General features: G+C 34.3%; 1 protein-coding gene across 1 annotated transcript in view; it reads right to left on the reverse strand.

The window, feature by feature from the left end:
* The window catches only part of LOC134245157 (leucine-rich repeat serine/threonine-protein kinase 1-like), a 64,057-nt gene that overhangs the window by 29,264 nt on the left and 9,829 nt on the right, over positions 1-24,964 (reverse strand). The window contains 13 exon segments of the mRNA XM_062727415.1: positions 933-1,055; positions 1,321-1,415; positions 4,069-4,201; positions 9,674-9,938; positions 10,265-10,387; positions 13,563-13,715; positions 16,741-16,852; positions 17,454-17,599; positions 18,357-18,524; positions 20,616-20,808; positions 21,129-22,197; positions 23,249-23,792; positions 23,795-23,947. Of these exon segments, the coding sequence (XP_062583399.1) occupies positions 933-1,055; positions 1,321-1,415; positions 4,069-4,201; positions 9,674-9,938; positions 10,265-10,387; positions 13,563-13,715; positions 16,741-16,852; positions 17,454-17,599; positions 18,357-18,524; positions 20,616-20,808; positions 21,129-22,197; positions 23,249-23,792; positions 23,795-23,947 (3,277 nt within the window).

The raw sequence follows: 24,964 nt of genomic DNA on the forward strand, positions 1-24,964 counted from the left end.
CAGACGGATATTTGAGGTTCCCCATAGCAAAACCTGGACACTACCTTTCTTTCTATAATATTGGAGACCCACCTCTTATCTAGAACTCTTGTTATATCACTGAATAAAATCTAATGAGACTTTCACAGACTCTTTATGGCATATTGCCATAGTGCAATGCCTGCTTTTATATTTCAGACAGACTAATATTTTGGGTTTCCAAAGAAATCACAAGGGAGCAGGGAGTAGCATTTAGTGAGCTCAGTGCTCATAGTGCCCCTAGTTTTGACTAATACACCTATGAAGGATAGTCAAAGTGCCCCTAGTTTTGATTGATACACCTATGAAGGAAAGTCACAGTGCCCCTAGCTTTGATTGATACACCTATGAAGGATAGTCACAGTGCCCTAGCTTTGACTGATATACAAATGAAGGAAAGTCACAGTGCCCCTAGCTTTGATTGATACACCTATGAAGGAGAGTCAAAGTGCCCCTAGTTTTGACTGATACACCAATGAAGGATAGTCAAAGTGCCCTAGTTTTGACTGATACACCTATGAAGGATAGTCACAATGCCCCTAGTTTTGACTGATACACCTATGAAGGATAGTCACAATGCCCCTAGTTTTGACTGATACACCCATAAAGGATAGTCACAGTGCCCCTAGTTTTGACTGATACACCTATGAAGGATAGTCACAATGCTCCTAGTTTTGACTGATATACAAATGAAGGATAGTCACAGTGCCCTTAGTTTTGACTGATACACCTATAATGGATAGTCACAATGCCCCTAGTTTTGACTGATACACCTATGAAGGACAGTCACAGTGCCCCTAGTTTTGATTGATACACAGATGAAGGATAGCTAAAGTGCTCCTAGTTTTGAATGATACACATATGAAGGATAGTAACTTTGCCCCTTGTTTTGATTGATACACAAAGATAGTCACCATTTTGTGTGAAGTTGTTGACCTGGTCTACTGTGACGACTCGAGCCAGCTGGTCACAGAGCCACTGGGGGTTCAGGAAATACCGATCCTTTAACGTCAGGTCTTCATAATGGAACAGTATACCTAAAACAGAGGAATAGTTGAGTTTATTTCATTCTTTATTTACAGCAAAACTTAGGAAAGATTTTTAAAGAAATAATCATTCATTCTAAAATAAAATGTCTGACTGTTTTTTCAAAACCATTTGGTAGAGATAAAACTTAAATTTTTGTGAAAAAAAAAATCATAGAATTATTCATACATCATTTTAACTTTGCTAAAGTAAAAAAAAAAATGTCTCAAAAACTGGAAAAAATCCTATTGCATGGCTAAGTAATTTTGACTTTACCATTTTCATGTAGGAATCGTGTGGCTTGTTCCACATCCTCTGGGTCTCTGAATAAGGTGCCTGACCTCTCCATCATTTTATTCATTGTCTTTAACCTGAAATTCATAAGGTAAATCAGACAGACATAGCAACTTTATCTCCCCTTAATTTAGTTAAATTCAATAGTACAGTGGATCTTTCAATCTTAACTTTATACCCTCCCCCAATCTTAACTTTACCCTCCCCCAAGGAAGGATGGTCAATAAAGGCATGCATTCAATTAAGTATCCAGAGATGCATCAGAATAGCAAGTTTGGAGTGAAAAAAAAAATGAAAATGGATTTATATGCTGTCTCAGCATAAGTGGAGAATTTTTGAGAGCCAAAATAAACTTGTCTTGAAATAGACCTTGTTCCTTTATTTAAATTCACCCCACAAATACTTTCTGTCAAAATTGGTGGTTACTTATATGTGTAATAGAGACCCTTGAGATATATTTGGGTACATTATTGTAATTTTCCCACATTTAAAATAAATGTATTATAGAAGAAATTCAACACAAAAAAACCGTTGGCATAGTGATCTTAAATAAATAATACATGTACAATGGATTCACAGAAAAGTTTCAGAAATCACATGCAAAGTCCATGTTCCAATGGCATTAAAACATAGACATAAAAAGCTCTCAAAATCCTTTCCCATCCATAATTCCCAGAAATTTAGAAGTACTTACCTAATGAACCTTTACTTTCATAAAAAGAACTCATGTTCAAATGACATGTTTTAGTATTCAATTTGATTATATTGATTTCACACTTTAGGATTTATGTTACTAAAGAAGAAATATATATAGGGGAGTATATCTCTCTACAGAATAAGAGTAATTTCACTCTTTGGGGACACTTGTCATGAGACATAAGATGCTACTCCTTGAATCGCCAAAAAGTTGTGAAAAAAAATTTAGCTTGGATGGGAGCCCTGCCTGAGATAGTTCTGCTACCCAATGGATATCTCACTCTGTGCTCTTAAACACAAGTGTGTATACAGGTTCAGAACCTCATCTGTTTCATCTTATTTTTTTAAATCTTCTTATTACATTAATAGTAATTTCTAGACAATAGATGCCTGAAAATTAAATCAGTATTTTTATTTTCAATTAGCGATAAGAAATCATCAAATTAATCAAAGACATAATGCTATACGACATACAATGTTAACTGTACTTGTATGTAATTATGAAGATTTTACCATAATTTCTGTTATCATATGACTTACATGTACAAGGGTTGTCCGGTAAAATCATGGACAAGGCGTTTTTCTGAAAAAATAATGGGCGCACTAAGCTGAAATTTTCAGTAAATATTTATTTATCATATTTCAGTGCAACATATTTTTTTTGATAAAATGTTGACAAAAATAAAGATTTTATTAAGCTTGAATGAGCACAGGGTAGGGCCCTACAGCGCACGGTCAGAAAACCAAGGTTTTATTAGAGTATACACAAGTATTAAATCGAAATAAAAGTTTAAAATAGATAAGATTGGGGTAAAAATTATTCTTATTCGATTCCACAATATATTTTGTTCCCTTTTCAAAAATTTCAAGACTTTCAGTTTATTTTTGGCAGTTTTCTGAGCATTCGAAATGGGAAAGTGGTAAACACAACACACGAGAAATGGCGACGTTTGATACGTTACGGCGCACCGGAGAGCAGTTCAGGTTGTTTTAGATATTGTAATGACACCTTGAGAGACTTGAAATGAATACAGAAGAAAAAAAATATGTAAAAATATCACCAGATCTTTAGTCCTCATATGAGATGGGAGTTTTCATAGTGAAGTCTTTTTTAATCGAGTCCCCAGGTAGTACAAAACATATGGATAAACTGCTATGTGTAATAGCAAAAGACACTGCCACTGTCCAACGTCGATATGAGATTGTCCGTTAGTTAAATAATGGTGAGAATATGTCCGTAGCTTACTACTAAATCTTCAGAAGAGCGCATGTTTGTGCCAGATTGGTTTCGAAACTGTTTATGGAGACTCAAGTATGTGCATAAATGAAAATCCCAAATTTAAGTGCGACTTATTCAACTTTACATGTATTTTTAGCAAAGATAAAACGTGACGCTGTTTTAGACACTTTGACGTTATCATCCGTGCGCCGTAAGGCGGTACAATGCATAACAAAAAATCTCATAATTTGTTTATTTTTGCATATATCTATTTGGAATTTGCTATGTATATTCATAAAATATGTACTAAAGAGTAGTGAAAATTTCACAATGCAGTGAAGATTATTTTTTACACTACTTCTCCACAATTTTACAGGACAACCCTCGTACATTTATGAAGAAAAGTCCATTTCTAATAAGACATACAAGTGCCCCAAGGGCCTGAAATTACACTTTTTATCATAAATATTACAACCTTTCTCTTCTAGTTTAAGCATATTAGTATCATATATATTAAGATAGAGCCTCAAAATTCCAAAAGTAGGTCAGTATGTCCTATGTTTTGGTTAATACCCTAAGATTCCAAAATACATCCACTAAGCCCCTTATTGTCTTAAATGATGATGCATTAATTGACAAAAGATGCATTAATTGACAAAATTTATTATTCTAAGCCATGAGTTTACGTGTATGAAGATTAGTCCATTTCTAATAAGACTTGTAATATGGGCTTACATGTATGAAGATTAGTCTATTTCATAAGACAAATAACATGGTTTATTTGTATGAAGAGTTGCTACAAGACAGTCACTTACATGTATGAGGACTTGTCCAATACTGGATCCTTCTTTTCTCTGATTCGCTCCTCTGCTAGCTCTTGCACTATATCCTTCAGAATTAAGTATTTCTTTGGGATTTTGTGCTGTAGCAGTTTTTCTTTGTTCCTCCCTAAAGAAAACATAGGTAATCAGAGATTACAGAGTTTACCTCAATGAATGGTGTCTTTAAGTAAGGCAGTCACAAAATTAACCAACATTCTAAAAGTGTACATCCAAAAATGCAAAATTTATGCAAATTTTGATCTGAAAGGGCTTGCAGTTACTTTACAGCTATCCAAAAACTTCAAACTAGTCACCAGTCAAGAAAATGTAATTCAAATCCAGCATCTGAAGCAAGTTTGAAAGTTTTCAGCCCTTGATGAATCATTTGTGCAAGTTCGGTTAATATAGGACTTACAGTTTCTTGGTGATAGTCCTCCATCCATAACTTTTACCTTGTCCATTATATGGAAAATGTATGTCGAATTCAGCTTCCAAAGCAAGTCCATTAGTATGCATCCTTATATGTATCATCCATGCATGTTTGCTCAACATAGGGCTCATAGTTACTTGGAAATGAAACCTGCATAAAATACTAACCTTTACACTCATTCAGAAAATGTAGCTCAGATTCAGCATTGTAATATGCCTCAAAGTATGCATCCTTAGATGTATCATCCATGCAAATTTGATCTTTAGAGGGCTCATAGTTACTTGGAAATGAAACCTGCACCAAAAACATTAACCTGTTCACTCATCCAGAAAATGTAGGTCAGATTCAGCATCTGAAGCAAGCCTGGTAGTGATCATTCTTCGAAGTATCATCCATGCAAGTTTGGTCAACATAGGACTTGTAGTTACTTGGAAATGAGACCTACAGCAAAAACTGTATAAAAGATGTTAACTTGCTCCAAAAACATTAACCTGGTCATTCCTTTGCTGAAATTGCAGCATCTGTAACTTTGACTGGTACAATGAAACACACTAGAAGCATCTTCCATGCATGTCTAATCAATATAGGGCATAGAAGTAGTTAAAAAGAAAACTGCTCCAAACTAGAACTGTCCAAATGGGACAAAATACCCCCGCTGGGTTTTTTTCAGAAGTAAGTTTTTCCATAATAAAGATATGTATCACACATGAATTTTGAAATTTTTCATCCAGTGACCTTGAACTTCCCTTAGGTCATGGGCAATCCTTGTGTAGAATGAGAACCTACCAAGTTTATCCATAAAAAAGATGTAGACCGGACACAAATTCTGAAAATTTTCTTCCAGTGACCTTAAACTTCCCCAAATGACCTTGGGTCAAGGTCATGACACACCCTTGGGTCATGGACAATCTTTGCGTGAAATGAGAACCTACCAAGTTTATCCATAAGAAAGATATGGACCGGACACGAATTATGAACTTTTTCTTTCAGTGACCTTAAACTTGCACATATGACCTTGGGTCAAGTTCATGACACACCCTTAGGTCATGAGAAATCCTTCTGTGAAATAGAAACTTACCAAGTTTATCCATAAAAAAGATGTTGACCAAACACGAATTATTAAATTTTTCTTCCAGTGACCTTAAACTTCCCCAAATGACCTTGGGTCAAGGTCATGACACACCCTTGGGTCAAGGGCAATCTTTGTGTGAAATGAGAACTTACCAAGTTTATCCATAAGAAAGATATGGACCGGACACGAATTATGAACTTTTCTTCCAGTGACCTTGAACTTCCCCAAATGACCTTGGGTCAAGGTCATGACACACCCTTAGGTCATGGGCAATCTTTGTGTGGAGTAGTAGATTCTAATGTCCCTCCGTAAGAAAGATATGGACCGGACACGTTTGCACAGACAGACGGACAGCTAGACAGACAGACAGACGGACAGACGGACAAGGTGATTCCTATATACCCCCCCAAACTTCGTTTGCGGGGGGTATAAAAACTTAACCTTAACCTGGGATGCCAATGCATATCATTGCATATAAGGGTATCACTTAAGCTCCCCCAACTTCATTGAGGTGAGCTAAAAATTAGAGAAGGGATGATTAACCTAAACCTTGGAAGTGGGGGTGAATTTCACTGAATCCATTTTGAAGTGGGATAAGTGTGTATGCCAATATAATCAGGGGAAATGTCTGCTAAATTTTCTTGAGAAAGAAAAAAGAATTTCAAATATACAATTTCAAAATATGACAATTTAATCTCTAATTCTGGGGCCTGAACCCATAGGAGCATGAATTTCACAATTTTGATTAAAGATTGAGTACTCAGTCTTGCAAACTGTTAATCAGCTAGATGCTCAAATCTTATGCTTGAGGCATAATGACAGACAAAACAATCAGCAAATTAACAATAAGTTATGTAAATGACTCAGGTGACCTTGTAAGAAAGTGTAGGCATTTTCCCCAAACATATCATCTGTGTGCATTCTTTTCTACCACATCCCTATTAAGCAGCTGATATCATTTCATTAACAAAAACCTGTCCTTTGAAAGAGGACTCTTGACAAGGGATGTAAACTTCATGGGATGTAAAGTCTCAAGAACTTGTTATTAATGTAAAAATTAAACATTTCTTCCATATGGCATCCTTACTTCTTAGGAAGTCACTCCTATTCATTGAGTACTTACTCAATATCAAATAGGGAATGTACATAGGAAATGCAAAAAACCCATAGATTTTCATAAAAGAAGGTGGGCATATTTGGGCTACATTACATTTTTGGTCCCATGCTGAAAGTGGGGGATGTTAATTTTGGGCTGTCTGTCCAACCATCTGTCTAGCTGTCTGTCTATCTGTCTGTAGTTCTGTCTGTCTTAATGCTTTCATTTTGACACAATATCTTGAGAAGTCTTTGAGCTTTTGCAATGAAATTTTAACAATAACTTCCTATTGCCTAAGAAAGATTTGAGGTCAAAAGGTCAAAGTCAAAAATTAAAAAATTCTCTGTCTATACAATTAAGTTTCTATGTGATATCTCCAAAAGCCTTTGAGCTTTTGCAATGAAATTTTATACAACAATTCCCTATGGCCTAAGGAAGACCCTATTTATTTTGAGGTCAAAGGTCAATGCCATAAATTCATACATTCTTTGTGTATGCAAAACTTCATTTCTGGGTGATATCTCAAGAGATTTTTGAGTTTTTGAAATTAAATTTTATACCATAACTCCCTATGGCCCCTCCCACACTTCTTAAAGTGCCCCTACCCCCGAAAGAGGTTAGCACATTCTCTTCTTTTTTTTCCTTTAGCAGGGGACACAGATTCTCTGAATCAGCTTGTTAAGTAAACTTGTATATCAAATAGAGTGACTTTGTTGCATTTTTTGGTTTATCATGTATGAAAAAGGGAGCTCAATATAAAATTTCATCTATGAGAAAGGGAGCTCTACATCAAAATAGATTAAATAATATGTCTAAAAAAGAAGTGCAGTCGTTCACATTTATATAATTCAGATGTTGTTTTCCTGGTTAAGGTGGTATTGACAACAGTTTGCTATTGTTTTTGTACTTACTTCAATATTTGTTATATACTTCATAAAAACTTGTTGATTTTCATATTTACCATTTAAGGGATGTAAAAACATTTAAAATATCCTTAAATACACCTAAAATTGTGTAAATTAAGTTTACAAACTAAGATTGTATAACAAAATATTGAGAAATCATGTATTATAGAAATAACTTCTACATTTATATACAGGTAAAGGAAAATGCTTTTCAAAATCAATGCAGTATCTCTCTTCTTTAAAACCATCATTACAAAGGCCAAGCTTAAAACAAGAGGCCCAGGGGCCACATCGCTCACCTGAGCAAATCAGAATCAGATCAGAACTGAAAAGTTAACTGAAGGGGGGGGGGGGGGGGCTTGAATTTTAATACTTCTTGAGAATGCCTTCATATTAATACAGCATACGGCTTTGCTGTTCTTGATAAAAAGATTTTTTAAAAACATTTTCTTCCTATATATTACTTCATAATAATTTAAATTTGTTTCCCCATTGTTTCCTTCCCTACCCCAATGGGCCATGATTTGGAACAAATTTAAATCCTCAATACATGAGGATGCTTATATGTCAATATGACTAAACATAGCTTTTCTGTTCTTGGGATTTTTCCCTATATTTTTCTGTGAATCTTTGATCCACCATTGTGGCCCCACCCTACCTTTGGGGGTTATGATTTTAACAAATTTAATTCTACACTACCTGAAAATGCTTCCATATAAATACTACATAGTATCAATACTCATGAGTTTGCTAATTTTGAGAAGAAGATTTAAAAAAAAAAAAATTTTAATGCAAAACTTGAATCCCCCATTGTGACCCCACCCTATCCCTGGGGGTTATGATTTGAATAAACTAGAATCTACACTACCTGAGGATGATTCCATATAAATATCATTAATCATGGATTTGAAGTACTTGAGAAGAAGATTTTAAGATTTTCCTCTATATTCCTGTGTAAAACTTTGATCGGCCATTGTGGCCCCACCCTAGCCCCTGGGGTCATGATTTGAACAAATTTGAATCTACACTACCTGAGGATGCTTCCACATGAGTTTCATCTTTCCTGGTCAAGTGGTTCTTGAGAAGAGGATTTAAAAAAAAAATTCCTAGATATTCCTATGTAAAACTTTGATCGGCCATTGTGGCCCCACCCTACCCCCGGGGGTCATGATTTGAACAAATTTGAATCTATACTGCCTGAGGATGCTTCCACTGAGTTTCATCTTTCCTGGCCAAGTGGTTCTTGAGAAGAAGATTTTTAAAGATTTTCCTTACATATTGCTATGTAAAACTTTGATTGGCCATTGTGGCCCCACCCAACCCCCGGGGGTCATGATTTGAACAAATTTGAATCTATACTGCCTGAGGATGCTGCCACTGAGTTTCATCTTTCCTGGCCCAGTGGTTCTTGAGAAGAAAATTTTTTTTAAATGCTAGAAATTTTTCACTATTTCATAATTATCTCCCCTTGGAAGAGGGCGTGGCCCTTCATTTGAATAAACTTGAATCCCCTTCAACTAAGGATACTTTGTGGCAAGTTTGGTTGAAATTGGCCAAGTGGTTCTTGAGAAGAAGATGAAAATGTGAAAAGTTTACGACGACTACAGACGACGGACAAATTTTGATCAGAAAAGCTCACTTGAGCCTTCGGCTCAGGTGTGCTAAAAAGTCTTTGTTTGCAGTTGCCGATTTATAATTTTTAGACTGGGTAGGTAGGTAGGCATTCTTTTTTTTTTTGAAAAAATTGTTTTCAATTTTTCTTTTTTAGATTAGATAACAAATAATAGAGTTTTTCATAGGCCTACTAAATATGAATATAAAGTTCCAATCTTATAAACCACTGATTAATAGAAATATCAAGAATTGAAATTGAAACAGTTTCAACATCCTGAAAAATTGAAAAAAAAAATAATATTACAAAATCGCTAAAAAAAAAGTTTGGGTCGGGTGCATTTTCAGTGGGTTGGTCGGCAACTGCAAACATTCAAATTTTTATTTTAGGCCCCACCTTAACAATTTTTTTTTTCAAATTTGAGCTAAAAACTTGCCAATGCCTTTGACAGTTTGCCTTGATATCCTACTGATAATTAACTTACTGGGATGTTTAAGCTGGAACACTCTGTTGTAGATGAAGTTGACGAGATCTCTGACATTTTCCCCGGTTTTACAGCTGACATTTATCTGACCAATTACGACCGGTAGGCCACATTTGTCTGGTTCCTCCACTCGTATGAACTGCCTGTCAATGATCTCCTTCATATCCTCCTCAAACGAGGCCGGGAAGTTGTTACGAGTTCTCCTGGCAATCAGAATGTCTCGATGTGTCCCTATTATAATCACTGGAGATCCGGGAGCTCTAGCCTGGTAAATATACAATTATAAACTACTAAACATGCTAAAAGGTAAAAAATAATTGTTTAGCATTTTGAAATAAGAAAGAGGACCTGCTTTTTAACCGTATCCTTAATTATTTGAAAACCTTATCCAAAACTACAGCATCTAAGGTCAATTATAATTTATCACTGTAACAACATTCATACAATTACCGGGTAACCTCTGATATTAATTTCAAATATTTTTCCTGATGATTGGTAGTTATTATTTTAAAATTTATGACATTAAGTCTGAGACTACAGAGCACTATGTTTATTTAACCCCTGACCTATATATTGTATTTGACCCCTGACCTGTATGCTGACAAGCCATTGCCATATTGTCTGAATGCCTTGTTCTCCATCAATTAACTTCCACATAACCAGATACAGAGATCTCGGTGACAAAAAGTACTGATGTGTTGCATAGTACTCTTTCTGCAATAAAAAATACAATAAGCAATTTATATTTTTTTTAAGCTTTATTGGAAATATAGCAAATGGGGTATAAATTTCTACATTTTTTTTCTCTCTCTCTCTCCTTCTCTCCCTCTAGGAGTTTGAATATGGGTATGGTACCTTAAAGGGATGTCAAAATGAAATTAATAAGATTTCTCTGGTAGATATTGTGAAGACACACAAACATTAACTTTGCTAAAATCGGAAAATGACAGACCTACCAAACATGCTCTAGGTGATTCATATTGAAACCATGCATGTTTAAGAATGCAATGTACCCGGTAATTGCATTTTTTCACAAGAAGTAAGTACACTCATGACTGGACATCAAATGATGAGATATTCAACAGGTCAATTGAAGTGAAATCTAGGTCAAAACAGTCATAACAATGGAAGATAGATGTTTGTTTTGAACATTTTTTTTTGTGTGTAAAATTAAGTACGAGTGACATTATTTTGTTCAATATATATTGCAACAAAAGTTTTCTTGAGAAAGCAGATACAAATGGGCTGAGTCTGACTATGTATTCCGGCGATCAAAAATGCCTGATCCTGATGAAATATTGATATTCAAGAAATCTTTGGACCCACACCTTCGATATTTATATGGGTTTTCCCAAAAAGAGTTTTTAAAAAAATTCATATTTGAGCAAATAAACAAGAGTTAAGATATTGGAGATTTATTTTATTTCGAAAGAAATAAGCATTATATAAAACTTCAGTATACAGCCTTTTTTAGGACAGTAATTTTGTAATTTTTTTAATACTGTTTTGGTCTCATCAAAATAATGCATGTGTTGAGCAACAAACTTTTTTGATATGTATTTTGAAATAGTTTTCATAAAATTTTTAATAATTTCATCTCTTTGCTTGATATTGGCATTTAAAATCTCACAAAAAGCATCTTTTTTCTGCCTTGCTTCTTTCATTGTGCTCAGGAAGGGCTTCAACAAATGTAAAAATAAGATGGCAAGGTTTGCCTACCAAGCTGTATCATTTACTTATTGAATCCTTTGATAAAACAATCATTGCTGTTTTCTCTGTTTATATCATGATTAGCCATATTAAGGTGTGGTGAATATTGTACTCCTCAGGGGGCTAAATCATGGTATTAATGATGAGAAAAAAAGCAATAACTGCATGCACTGTACAGACAATATAAAGGATTTTTAAAAGTAGCAAGTGACGTCAGTCAGCCATGCCTAGGAGAAAGGGCTTATCACTGCAGAATAAAATACAAGTCATTGTAAATATCAGGCTTCATGAGAATATGAATTGTAATGGAGCCAGAAATGTAAATAAGGTAAAGAGTGGGTGGTGACCAGATTAATCAACATTTACAAGTCTACCTGGGTAACCACCACATTGTCCAGGGGGGTCTAAAACATCTATGTAACAGAAGCTGAGATTAAATTTTCCATAATCCATAATTATCTCCCCTAGAAACAGGGTGTGGGCTTCATTTTGATGAAATTAAATTCCTTTTACCAAAGGATGCTTTGTGGCAAGTTTGGTTGATATTAGCTCTGTGGTTTACGAGAAGAAGTCATATTTCTGAGAAGTTTTCAAACAGCATCTGATGACACGGTAGCTCAGATGGAGGCCAGACACTCCTCAATCAGATAACCAGAAGTCTCTGTCGAGACTGAAGCTCTACTGGTTTGTACTTATAGCAAAGGAAGAGAAAAGTACTTAAGCAGTTGGAAATTGAAACTTTTCAACAGCAATAAATAGAATAATGATCCTTGATTAAGTCTCTTTATGTTCTTAGTGCAGTCTACTTGCATGCCACATTTATATTATAATCAAACTAAAATTGTATTTGAGTAGCATTAGCATTTTGAAAAAATTTCACAGAAATTTCTATTTTTAGTAACCACGGCAACACCGTTCATCGAAATCAAAAACCGATACACAGAATTGTGTATCTTAGTGTAGTCTACTTGTGTGCCAAGTTATATTGAAATCAGACTAAAACTGTAGGAGGAGTAGCATTGTGAAAGAATTTCACAGAAATTTCTGTATTAAGTAACCAAGGCAACACCGTTCATCGATATCAAAAACCGATAAACAGAATTATGTATCTTAGTGTAGTCTACTTTTGTGCCAAGTTATACTGAAATCAGACTAAAACTGTAGGAGGAGTAGCATTTTGAAAGAATTTCACAGAAATTTCTATTTTTAGTAACCACGGCAACACCGTTCAACGAAATCAAAAACCGATACACAGAATTGTGTATCTTAGTGTAGTCTACTTGTGTGCCAAGTTATATTGAAATCAGACTAAAACTGTAGGAGGAGTAGCATTTTGAAAGAATTTCACAGAAATTTCTATTTTTAGTAACCACGGCAACACCGTTCATTGAAATCAAAAACCGATACACAGAATTATGTATCTTAGTGTAGTCTACTTGTGTGCCAAGTTATATTGAAATCAGACTAAAACTGTAGGAGGAGTAGCATTTTGAAAGAATTTCACAGAAATTTCTATTTTTAGTAACCACGGCAACACCGTTCATCGAAATCAAAAACCGATAAACAGAATTATGTATCTTAGTGTAGTCTACTTTTGTGCCAAGTTATATTGAAATCAGACTAAAACTGTAGGAGGAGTAGCATTTTGAAAGAATTTCACAGAAATTTCTATTTTTAGTAACCACAGCAACACCGTTCAACGAAATCAAAAACCGATACACAGAATTGTGTATCTTTGTGTAGTCTACTTGTGTGCCAAGTTATATTGAAATCAGACTAAAACTGTAGGAGGAGTAGCATTTTGAAAGAATTTCACAGAAATTTCTATTTTTAGTAACCACGGCAACACCGTTCATCGAAATCAAAAACCGATACACAGAATTATGTATCTTAGTGTAGTCTACTTGTGTGCCAAGTTATATTGAAATCAGACCAAAACTGTAGGAGGAGTAGCATTTTGAAAAATTGTTTACAGACAGACAGACGGACAGACAGACAGACAGACAGACAGACAGACGGACGGACGACGGACGCATTACTATCGCATAAGCTCTTCTGGTCTCTGACCAGTAGAGCTAAAAAACTTCAGGATATTGCAGGATTCAAGATATCAGGGTAAAAATACAGCAGGCATATTTTGAAATATCTTTATCCACGTTGTTCTCAAGGAATAACTTACCTGTCCACCAAAGTCCCAGGTGCGGAATGTGACGGGCCCCTTTTGCCATTTTTCTCCAATAACAATTTCGTTGATGTCTATGCCTACTGTGGAGAGAGTGCCTCCATCTTGTCGAATTCCTGTAGCTGATTGGTCAATCCTCTGACTGAAATGCTGAAGATAGTCATCATAAATTACACCCATTGTTATAAGAATTCTTATCAATTTTAAATGCATGCATGCTTAAATATATATTTTGAAATCAGATCAAAACTTTAAGAGTGGCATTTTGTTTACAGATAGCAAGTTGACGGACAGATAGACAGCTAGATGGATGGACAGACATTGGACATTGGATTTCCTCATTATATCTTCTTTTTTGAACTGAATTACACATGAAAAAAGTAAGGTCAAGGTCAAAGGAAAGGTCAAGGTCATTGATATTGATAAAGTAAAATAACTATTAAGGTACTAATTTATAGATCACTATATTTTTGCAACATTTATTTTCAATGGATTGTTGTTTGGTATTCATAATACTAGATTATTGTTTGGTATTTATAAGCAGAAAAATTTTCAGGAAATTTGGTTATTGCTCTATACAATCTTGAATAGTAGAATTTTAAGCTAGAATGAAATTTTTGGAAATAAACGATCTCGCATAATTGCGCAAAATTGAATTCTCAGGAATAAAACTGATTTCAGAATACGTTTTTTTTAAGTTTCTGAAACTGAGCTAAACACAAATTTAAGGAAAATGAAAAGAAAAAGGCAAAGATCAAAGGAAAAAAATTAAGGTAAAAAAAATGTTGATGCTGCCGAATAACCCATATTTATGTATTAGCATATGAAGTTTGATTTAAAAAATATACCTTCACTCAGATCACTTTCTTTGAAAATTAGTTTAACACGGATTTAAGAAAGTGGGGTCAAGGTCAAAGAAAAGTCAAAATTAAAAAAATTTTCCTGTGGTTGAAAGGTTAAATAAGTATCAGTCTATATATTTTTAATAAAAAATAGCTTGAATACATGTTCATGAAGCTTGAATACATGTACATGAAGATTGAATACATGTAAATGAAGTTGTTTAAACTGAGCTAAATGCACAGTGACATGGACAAACAGACAGACAGACAGAAAAATGAAAAAAAAGGACAAAAAGGATGGAAAGATGAACATAACAAATACTATATATCCTAGCCATATTTATGGTGGGGTAAAAAAATCGTTCTTTTAATAAAATTAAATGCTTATAGTTTTGTTAGTCTTTTCATCAGAAAGGTTTGTTATGTGCAGGGTAATCATAATAACAAATTTTTATAGCCGAATAAAACTCTCAAAAATACATATTGCTTAATGCTTTTACATGCATACATACTTTTTATTGCAAAATAAAAGCGAGTCAATTTAGTTCACGAATAGTGCTTCTCATTAAGTTACTTAAAAATTAATTCAGGAATCTATAGTATAAAAGAAATTAAGATTTTTCACAGCTGTAATTTTTTACTTTATCCAAATGACCTTGACTAAGAGTCAGATCATTCATTAGTTCAAGAGCAGATGTGTGGATTAAGTAAAATTTTCTTCTGCAGTATCTGTAGTACAAAGATATGACCTGATACAAAATTGTTTCACTCTTGATCGCTTTGTTTTTTATCAAACATACTAAGATATATTAAAAAAAATTAAATGCATCTTACAAGTACAATAATACATGTACCTTAATTGAAAAACTATGAAAAGGGAAAACAAGAATTACCACTTCTCTTTAATTATCATCAACAGCCTTAATGTTATGCATTTATGCTATTTAAAATGGAATTCCAGGAAAGAAAGTAGGTTTTTAAAGCATTGTTCAAACGGATAACATAATTAATGTGCAGACAAAAAAATAAAAATTCCCTGCTGTAGAGTGCATCGATCTCACCAATGAAGGAGGAGTTTTGAATGAATCATTTCAATAAACCAGCGATAAAACTTTTTGCAGAAGATAAACAATTTGATTTTTATTCAAATTCCAATGAATTTTAAAATTTTTTAATCATTCTTTTATTAAATCAACATGTACCTATTATTATTTGTCAGCAAGAAATGTAATCAAACTTTGAAAGTCATGTATGTTTTGATTGGTTTTTCCAACAGAAGATTTACTATAAACTCAAACTGCAATCAACAAAGTACAAAATGGAGACTCAAAGAGAACACCTGCAACTTAAAAAATAAGGTGCAATACCCTGAATTTCTAATTGGACAGAAATAGAACTTTGGGAAAGAAACATGTATGAAACGAGTGGGCCAAAAGTGCTAGAAAACAAGAATCTGGAAAAATTGCTGGCAGCATTTAAAATAAATATGTACAGTGCTTGTAAATATCAAGAGTTTTTTTATCCTTGCGATTTCCTCTGAAAAGTATGGCCCAGTAAGGGCATCTGAGGTGAAGTGAACTTTGATAATAAACCTTGAATATGTTACACAGAAAAGATACAACTGTTGCAGGAAAAATACAGAATCCACACTCATGTATGAAGTGGGTTTAGTAAATTTTATCTGCAATAGCTACAACCATTTAAAATTTCTGTACTAATCAGAAAATTCCCTCAAATTCAAAAAAAAGAGTTGCAGGAAGATCAAGGAAGAGTCCCAAACTGTTTACTGTATATAGTGAAAATTGTTATAAAGTGTTTATATGGTCTGTACAACTTCCTTTGGAAGGACTTAATGATAATGTTTTATACATGTACATTAGTTTACTATTATAATTATTGCAATTTTTGATTTTCCTGTTTTTGTTGTTTTAGTTATTTTTCTAAATTGATGAATACCATCTGGGAAAATCTGTTCCTATCCAACATTGTTTGATGGTCAACTGAGTACCCGTTGACAACATTAATTTTTAAAGATTGTATTAAAATTTTATGACTTAAGTCCCACTGCTCAGGCCAGGAAGTGGGAGGGCAATGAAATTATAATTCTTGTTCCTTTTCTCCCAGAGATGCTATGTTCCAAAATTGGTTGAAATTGGTTCATGAGTTCCAAAAAATATAAGATGAAAATGTTCAAATGTAATACACGATGGACAATGAACAATAACTGATGAAAAAAGAAAGCAATCTGGCCTGAGTGACTCAGGGGACCTAAAACTATACAAAGAAAATGCCATATATGAAAAAGGTATTAAATGTTGCCACATGATGCTTACTGTGATTTTTTGTGTAGTTTTTCCATATTTTCTGATTTCTTTCAGCAGCATTGTCTTTCCAATATTGTGTACTCCAACAAACATAAGATTCATACAGTTGTATTCCTCTGCCCTATAAAATAAGAAAAATCACAAAATAAAACAAGCATTCTGAGTGTATTGGATAAGCAATACATGTCCCTTACTGGATTCCCCTTTCTCTTTAGGATACAAGCTCGTTTGGAACTTTAATTTAGTGCATAACCAACCCAATCTTAATCCCAATGAAAAATTAAAAATGCCATAATTCCGTCAAAAACCAATGAAGCAGAATGGAATTCAAACTTGATTTGTAACTCATCAAGATACATTCACATACCAAAAATCAGCTCAATTTCTGCAAGCATTAACTTTAGGAAAAAAAGTGTGGAAAACCAAGTGGGATAGACTGACAGACAGACGGAAGGACAGACAGACTGACAAACTCAGAAGAAACCTATAGTCCCCGCAGGTTCCACCGGCTGGGGACTTATAAAACTAACTTACCTCATCTGGACCTACTTATATCAAATTTAAACAAAGAAGTAAGGAACTAAGGCCTACAACAGCAGACATCCTTAAATGATCTATTGGTGTGCTAACTGTGCTTTTAAAATCGTTCATATGGAACTTTATTTCAACTCATAGGTATCTGATTATTCTAATAATGTATTGTGAACATGAACAAGTCCTACTCCTCTAGTATGGATAACAGGAATCCGAGGATGTCCTTGGTGCGTTTGTGAGAGCCCTGAATAATGTCCAGGATTGGCCCTTCCAGGTTACACTTCTCCAGTTCTAAGGTAAACAGACTCTTTAACTTCCCAATGTTTGGAGGTAGCTGAAGAAACAAGTTATCATTAATTAACAATCAGAATCTTTACTTAATCAAAATTGGATGGCAATTCAGGATGTGAAATTGTCATAATCAGTGAAATGTAATGTTCTGTTCTCAAGTGAATTAACAAATGCCAAAAAAGCTTACTTGAACCTTTTACTCAATGAGCCAAACATGTTTTGAGATCATATTTAAAAACAACTTTTTGTTTGTGGCAAAATGAGAGAGCCTTTTAACATACAAACAGGTGTATGAGCCAGATAACATTTACTAAAGAAACAAGATATCATTTTTAGAGTTTCATTGGGATATGACATGAATTCGGTCACATGATCAAATTCTATCAGGCCCGAAGGGCGTTATATGTAATCGGAATAGACTATCGGAGTCTCTCTGATGTGAGCTAAAATATGTATCAACATTTTTGTTCAGTCTTTATACTGTAAATCACTTTTTATTCACGAGAACATTATTTTTGCGTAATTACGCGAGACAGTGTGCTCGCGAAAATTTCATTCCCGCGTATAATTGTATTCCATAGGATAATACAGAGCAAGAACCACAATTCGTGAAAATTTTGTCTCGCATATCAAGAGTCAATGACTTTCACGCGAAAATAAAGTGTCGCGAAAATTTAGTGATCTACAGTAGCTTACATGTACAAAATTTTTATGTGCATGTCAATGTTTTAATAAAAAAAGAAAAATTCCTTTGCACCTAATGCTCTGTCGAATTAACAAGTTTACCAGCAGTGACTAACCTCTTTGATTCCAGTGAAGGACAGAGACAGCCTCTTCAGTGCACTAATGTCTCCAATCTCTGCTGGAATCTCCTTCAGACAGGTGTTATAACTGAGGTCTAGACTCGTCAGGTTTGGAAACAGCAGACGGCGTTTCTCCTCATCCATACTGGAGTTCAGAGAGCTCAGCTGGAACCAGAAAACTCTCATTAACGGGCATCAAAAATCACATTTTTGATCTTTTAAAAAAGCTATTGTTGATTTATTATTTTCAGTTTCCTATGATTCTAAATTATTCTTTTATGAAAATTTCTTTATTTTATTTTCATATATCCTTTTCCTTTTAAAGAAATCTTTGTCCAGTTGATCTGTAGTGATTCTTTACAAAGTAATTAAATTTTATGCCTGGATTTTCCCCAAGTATCTCCCAAAAGTGTCTATCAAATGCTGTAAACCTTTTTAATAGGGATGTCAAATCGATCAATACATGTATTTGATAATTGGTTACTCGGACATCTTTTCTGATCGAGTACTGGGTACTCCGTAAAATGTATATTAAAGTGTCAGTCCCATAAAGCTCTGTTAAACCACAAAGCTGATATTAATACGTTTATGAATGTAATTCATATAAATATGGATTCTAACAGAAATTATTTTTTGGTACAAAATTTATTTATCAAATAAAACATAAATGCACAATTAATACACAAAAAATTACAAATGGTATACAGATCTTATTTATAAACAACAGGTGAGAACTACAGAAAATGTAATTTATTATTACAATATGTACACAGCCAGCGGCGATAACAGATGTAACTTTTGTTATAACAGGTGTAGATGATGTCATTAACAATATGTATACAGCCAGCGGCGATAACAGGTGTTTTACAGGTGTAGATGATGTCACGCTAATTACCGTATACATTACATAACAGATATTTTTTGATTAAGTTTTAGATAAAAATATGTACTTTGAAATAAGAAAACTATACATCGGAGTAACCGAGTACTTATTTTTGTATTCGATACTCAGATGTTCCGTCGAGTATCTGCTTAATTGGGTACTATTTAACACCCCTACTTTTTAATTTTTTTTAAGAAATGTAAAAATGCAGCTTCCAACCCTGTCCTTTTCATTCTTTTCCATTTTCAAAATAAGGTTAATATAGTGATAATAATTAATTATAAACAAAGTTTGGTGTTATCACATATTTATTACTAAAATCACACCTAGTAATTATCTAAACAGGATTGATCTTTTGCCCACTTCATTAAATTTACAAATATCAAAATCATTGATGAAGATTCTTCAGTAATTAACACATTGGTCACTTTTGTTATTTATTTGACATTTTTAATGTTTGGTGTTATCACATATTTATTACTAAAATCACACCTAGTAATTATCTAAACAGGAGTGATCTTTTGCCCACTCCATTAAATTTACAAATATCAAAATCATGGCTGAAGATTCTTCAGTAATTAACACATTGGTCACTTTTGTTATTTATTTGACATTTTTAAATTGTTATGCTAATCATATGAATAAACTTTTGTTTAACCATTTGATGAAAAACTTTCAGTGAATTACAAGTGTAAAACATATTACATATTCAAAATGACACAATTACAATTACAGACCCACTAAGTACACTTCCACTGGAAGTACCTGTGACTCACATTGGGAGTACTGTTGTCTTACACTGAGAGTATTATTGACTAACACCTGCAAGTACATTTAGACTGGTAGTACTTGTGATTTACACTGACAGAGTGACAGTACTTTAGACTTACACTAACAGTACTTTTGACTTACACTGACATTACTTTGGTCTAACATAGGTAGTACATTCAAACTCTTGTTATGCACTGACAGTACTATAAACTTACACTGGTAGTACTGTGATTTACTCTGGTAGTACTGTTGACTTGCACTGGTAGTACTTTAGACTTACACTGACAGTACTACTGACTTACACTGGTAGTACTTTTGACTCATACTGGTAGTACTTTTGACTCATACTGGTAGTACTTTTGACTCATACTGGCAGTACTTTTGACTTACACTGGTAGTACTTCTGACTTACACTGCCAGTACATGTACTTCTGACTTACACTGGTAGTACTACTGACTTACATGGTTGTAGTACTTTGGACTTACAGTGATAGTACATGTACTCTTGACTTACACTGGCAGTACTTTTGACTTACACTTGTAGTACTTTTGACTTAAGCTGGCAGTACTTTTGACTTACATGGATAGTACTCATGACTTACACTGGCAGTACTGTTCCTTCCCTGTCTGTCCTCCGTTGATCTTGTGATGACAATTTTCTCTAGTCTCCGGTTAAAGCCAAGGTTAAGCGTGTCCAGTCGCTCCAGAATCCGGTGCTGGCGATGACCACAGGTCAGTAGCTGTGTGAAGCTGGTGTAGGAGTTAAAGGAGTGGGGGGAGCCGGTCGGCCGGGCACTACGAAGTCATCAAATAAGATTATAAATATATTGGTTCTGTGTGCATTTGCTTAAGTATAAGCCCATCACCAATATCATAAAATAAATACATAATTTTGGGGGTCCCGGGGATCTTGTCTAATTCAAAGACCCCCCATAAAAGTTTTATAAATTATTGAAGCTATAAAAAATATTGATATCAAAAATCAAATCTTTCAAATATTAGCTCATTATAGTAGATACCCATTCTAAAAACAAATTCTGTTTAGACAATCTGAATCCAAACCTACTATAATTTTTTTATCTGACACAATCCACTAGAGCACAATAATTCATTACCTTCTTGTATTATAACACAGACCGTCTTTGTCCTCTGCACATTGCCAGGGCACTGTATCCAGTATATTATTTCCACTGAGGTCTAGCGTCTTTAGATACTGCGGGAGCTGGAATAAGCCCCCCACGTACTGGATCTTATTGCCAGACAGATTAAGGTTCTCCATGTAGGGAGAAGTACAACACAACCAGAAGGGGATCTCACTCAGTCTATTTTTAGACAGATTCAGGTCTTGTAATCCTCTGTTTGACAGGCCAGAGCTACTGTCAAAGTCACCGTCCATCACAACAACTTTTCCTGACATCCAGGTCACGGCATGTTTGACCTGAATCTCCTCCACGCTTGACTTGGTCGGCGTGACCAAGGTCGGAGGAGCCTGTTCCTCCTGATAAGAACTTGTGATTGAGGACAGATTTCCTGATGATGGGGGGCAGGAGTGCTTGGGGCGGGGCTGGGGTAGGGAGGCAATTTGATTGTGAGATAGGTTTAGATAAGCCAGACATTGCATGTCCCACAATTCTGAAGAAAATTCTCTCAAATTATTGTGAGCTACTGAGAGATACCTTAATGTTGACACTGAAAATAAGTAGTCTGGCAATACCTCAATTTTGTTTTTATCCAGCAATAATTCTTCTAGACAAACAAAGATGTCATCCATATTTGTCACATCAGGAAAAGTTTTGATCTGGTTTTTGGACAAATTCAGGTAATGTAGAGATGGCAACTTAAAGAATACTGAAGGAAAAACGGAACCAATTTTATTTCCAGAGATGTCAATCTTCGTGATTGCAAATAGAGCAAAGGGGTAATTAAGAGATGTAGTCTGTATCTCTGGGTTGTGGTGACAGCTGATATCAATCAACATCTCTTCTTTAACCATCTCAATGTGCTGCAGATCCTGCCATTTAACATGGACAGAATGGACAGGAAACTTTTTCTTAAAATCCAGGTTCAGAGAGTTCAGTCCATCATAAGTATCTTCCATTTCAGACATTTTCCTGTATAAACTCCTCATATCCATACGATTGATTTTGTACTCATTTTCCACATCTTTACAAGTTCTGTACTTAACCCTTTCAACACTGTAGACCTCCACAACAGCATAATGAAAATTTCTCCTTTCAACACGGTAGAACAGTTTGTGTATAATGGTTTACAGGCACATCATTAAGTAACATGTTTATTCTTAGCCAGTATGTTGACATCAGCCTTGTGTTTCAGCAGGAAATCTTCGCTATGAACTGTTACTCACTGCCACGTGTAGATTGAGTAAATCCATTACGACCCTGCAATTGATATCCACGGGGTGACCACATGGCAAAAAGAAAAAAGGAAAAATTAAACTGAATTTCAAAGGAAACAAAGAAACTAGCAAAATGGCGGTAAATATCGAAATGTCCTTTGTTTGTTTCAAACGGGACATGGAAATTTGTAAAAAAAAAAGATTGTTTTTTCCGCAGCCAAAATAAACATTCATTGAGACATTAAAGATATGCGTAATAAACATTGTTGTGAAAGGCATACTCTCGTCGAAATTTAGTAACAGTGTGAACGGTGAAGGCTCTCTGAGACGGACCATGTCATTAGCCATTTTCCTCTGCACAATGTCTGGGCAATTCTCTAAAAAAAAAAGAGAAATATACAAGAACACCATGTTTTTATTTATCTTTTTATTTTTTGTTTTATATTTTACTCTCAATTTAAATATAAGGGAAATGTTGCATGAAAAAAAATTGAAAACGTAAAAAAAAAAAAAATTTTGAAATAATTTCCTTTTGAAAAAAATGAAGGTAAGAACATATGTGATTTTGAAACTTCATAGCAGTAAATTTATCAAAATATTACGTAAGATAATTTAAAATACAAAATATTTTTTTTTATTGGCGCTTTTGTCTTTTTAAATAATTTTAAATGCATATAAATTTAAAAGGTATAATCTAAAAGAAAAATGTCTTACCTTTCATATTGATGTGTCTGTTATTAAATATATTTAGATAAAAAAGAACTAATTTTTCTAACGGCACCTTTGCATGAATTTTAAGGTCCAATGATGGCTTAAGTTGGTCTCATGTACTGGGACTTCTTGTTTTGAAAATTTTTATTTATTTGTAAAATTCAAAAAGTAATGTGAACACCATTTTAGGTCTCTTCATTCCACAGCATAAGTGAAGACTTAATTAGTCTAAGACATCGGCACCATACTTGAACAGTTTGTCCAGTATAATGCTGTCTCCCCTCCTACAGGCCATCATTAGGGTAGATATGAATTTTCCGCTATCGTTAGCCAGTATGTTGACATCAGCCTTGTGTTTCAGCAGGATGTCGGTAACTTCGTAGTAACTGTTACTTTAAAAAACTGCCACGTGTAGAGGAGTAAATCCATTACGACCCTGCAGATTGATATCCACGGGGTGATAGACATTGGACGAAAAAGAACTGCTGTTTAAACTACTCCCAAACTGTTCTCTTCTTAACTCAGGCTCAAAGCTTACATCACTAGTGAGTCGGCTTCGACCTTCATATCTCCTTTGTTTCTTTTCAAACGGGACATGGAAATTTAGTAAAAACCTCACAATATCAGGATTGTTTTTCTCCGCAGCCAAAAACAAGGGACTCCTTCCCATTGAATCTTTTGTGTTGACATCAAATGGGAGCTTGTAACCGATTTTCCCAATCCTTCCTCCTTGAAGTCCTCCAGAGCATACTCTGGGTAATCGTAATTTAGTAACAGTGTGACCAGTGACAGACTCTCTGTCTCTACTGCTACGTGGAGGGCCAAGCTGTCATTAGCCATTTTCCTCTGCACAATGTCTGGGCAATGCTGAAGATAAAAAAAAAAAGAGAAATAAAATGATTCATACAAAAGATCTACAATACAGATCTGTAGAAATTCATTAAAATACATGTACACGGAATGCTAGTGTGATTCTAAAAATCAGAAGATTTTTAGTAACCAATTACTCCAATCGCGTACCCTGTTTAACAGATTTTTCATTTTGTTTCTTACCATCCTAGCTTTCAGTATACTGTAGAAGTACTTTTTTCCGTGTGGTATTAATTTAAGCTATGTACGCTGTCACAATTTTTCTGCGGAAATTTGTCCAAGTGTACATAATATAAATGTAAGGCATATAGTGACAGTCTAAGAAATCCGCATAATTTTCTACCCGCAGATTAAACAGAAATTGAGATTCCATGAAATTATGACCCTGTGGAAAAAAGTACTTCTACAGTAAACTGAATTATAAGTGATATACGTAAATTCTTCATAATTTCTATACAAATACAGTAACTGTTGAACTTTGATATCTCGAACACAGATATCTTGAATACCATGGATATGTCTAAGTCATTTTGAAGTCCCAACAACTACTTATTCCTTTTATTTTCCTGGATATCTCGAATCCTCAGTTATCTTGAAGTTTTTTTTTTCTCGGTTACTTCAAGTTTGAGATAACAAGGTTAGACTGTATATTTGTTTTAAGTTTATAATCCACAAAGTCAAATTTCTACCAAACCATAATTATATGTGACAATTTACATGGAAACAATTAATCCAACATGGAAATATGTACTGTTATGAGTGGTTTTTTTTGGGGGGGGGGGGTCTTTTTGAAACAAAATACACCGTATAATACTGGTTGCCTCTTTTGCATGAATTGTTTGTTTTATTATCTTTTTCACATTTTTAGACTTTATACAGATAAAAAAGCTGATTTTCATTTAAAATATATTCATACTTTTTGAAGTTTTAGTTCAGAATCTTGTTAACGGTGCAGCTAACTATCAGAAGCTGAAAATAAGAAAGTTAATTCAGGACTTCAAAAATTACTGGAAA

This window comes from Saccostrea cucullata, unplaced genomic scaffold (genome assembly GCF_032062105.1).
Source record: "Saccostrea cucullata isolate Sc308-1 unplaced genomic scaffold, CSIRO_AGI_Scuc_v1 ctg180, whole genome shotgun sequence".
Lineage (NCBI taxonomy): Eukaryota > Metazoa > Mollusca > Bivalvia > Ostreida > Ostreidae > Saccostrea > Saccostrea cuccullata.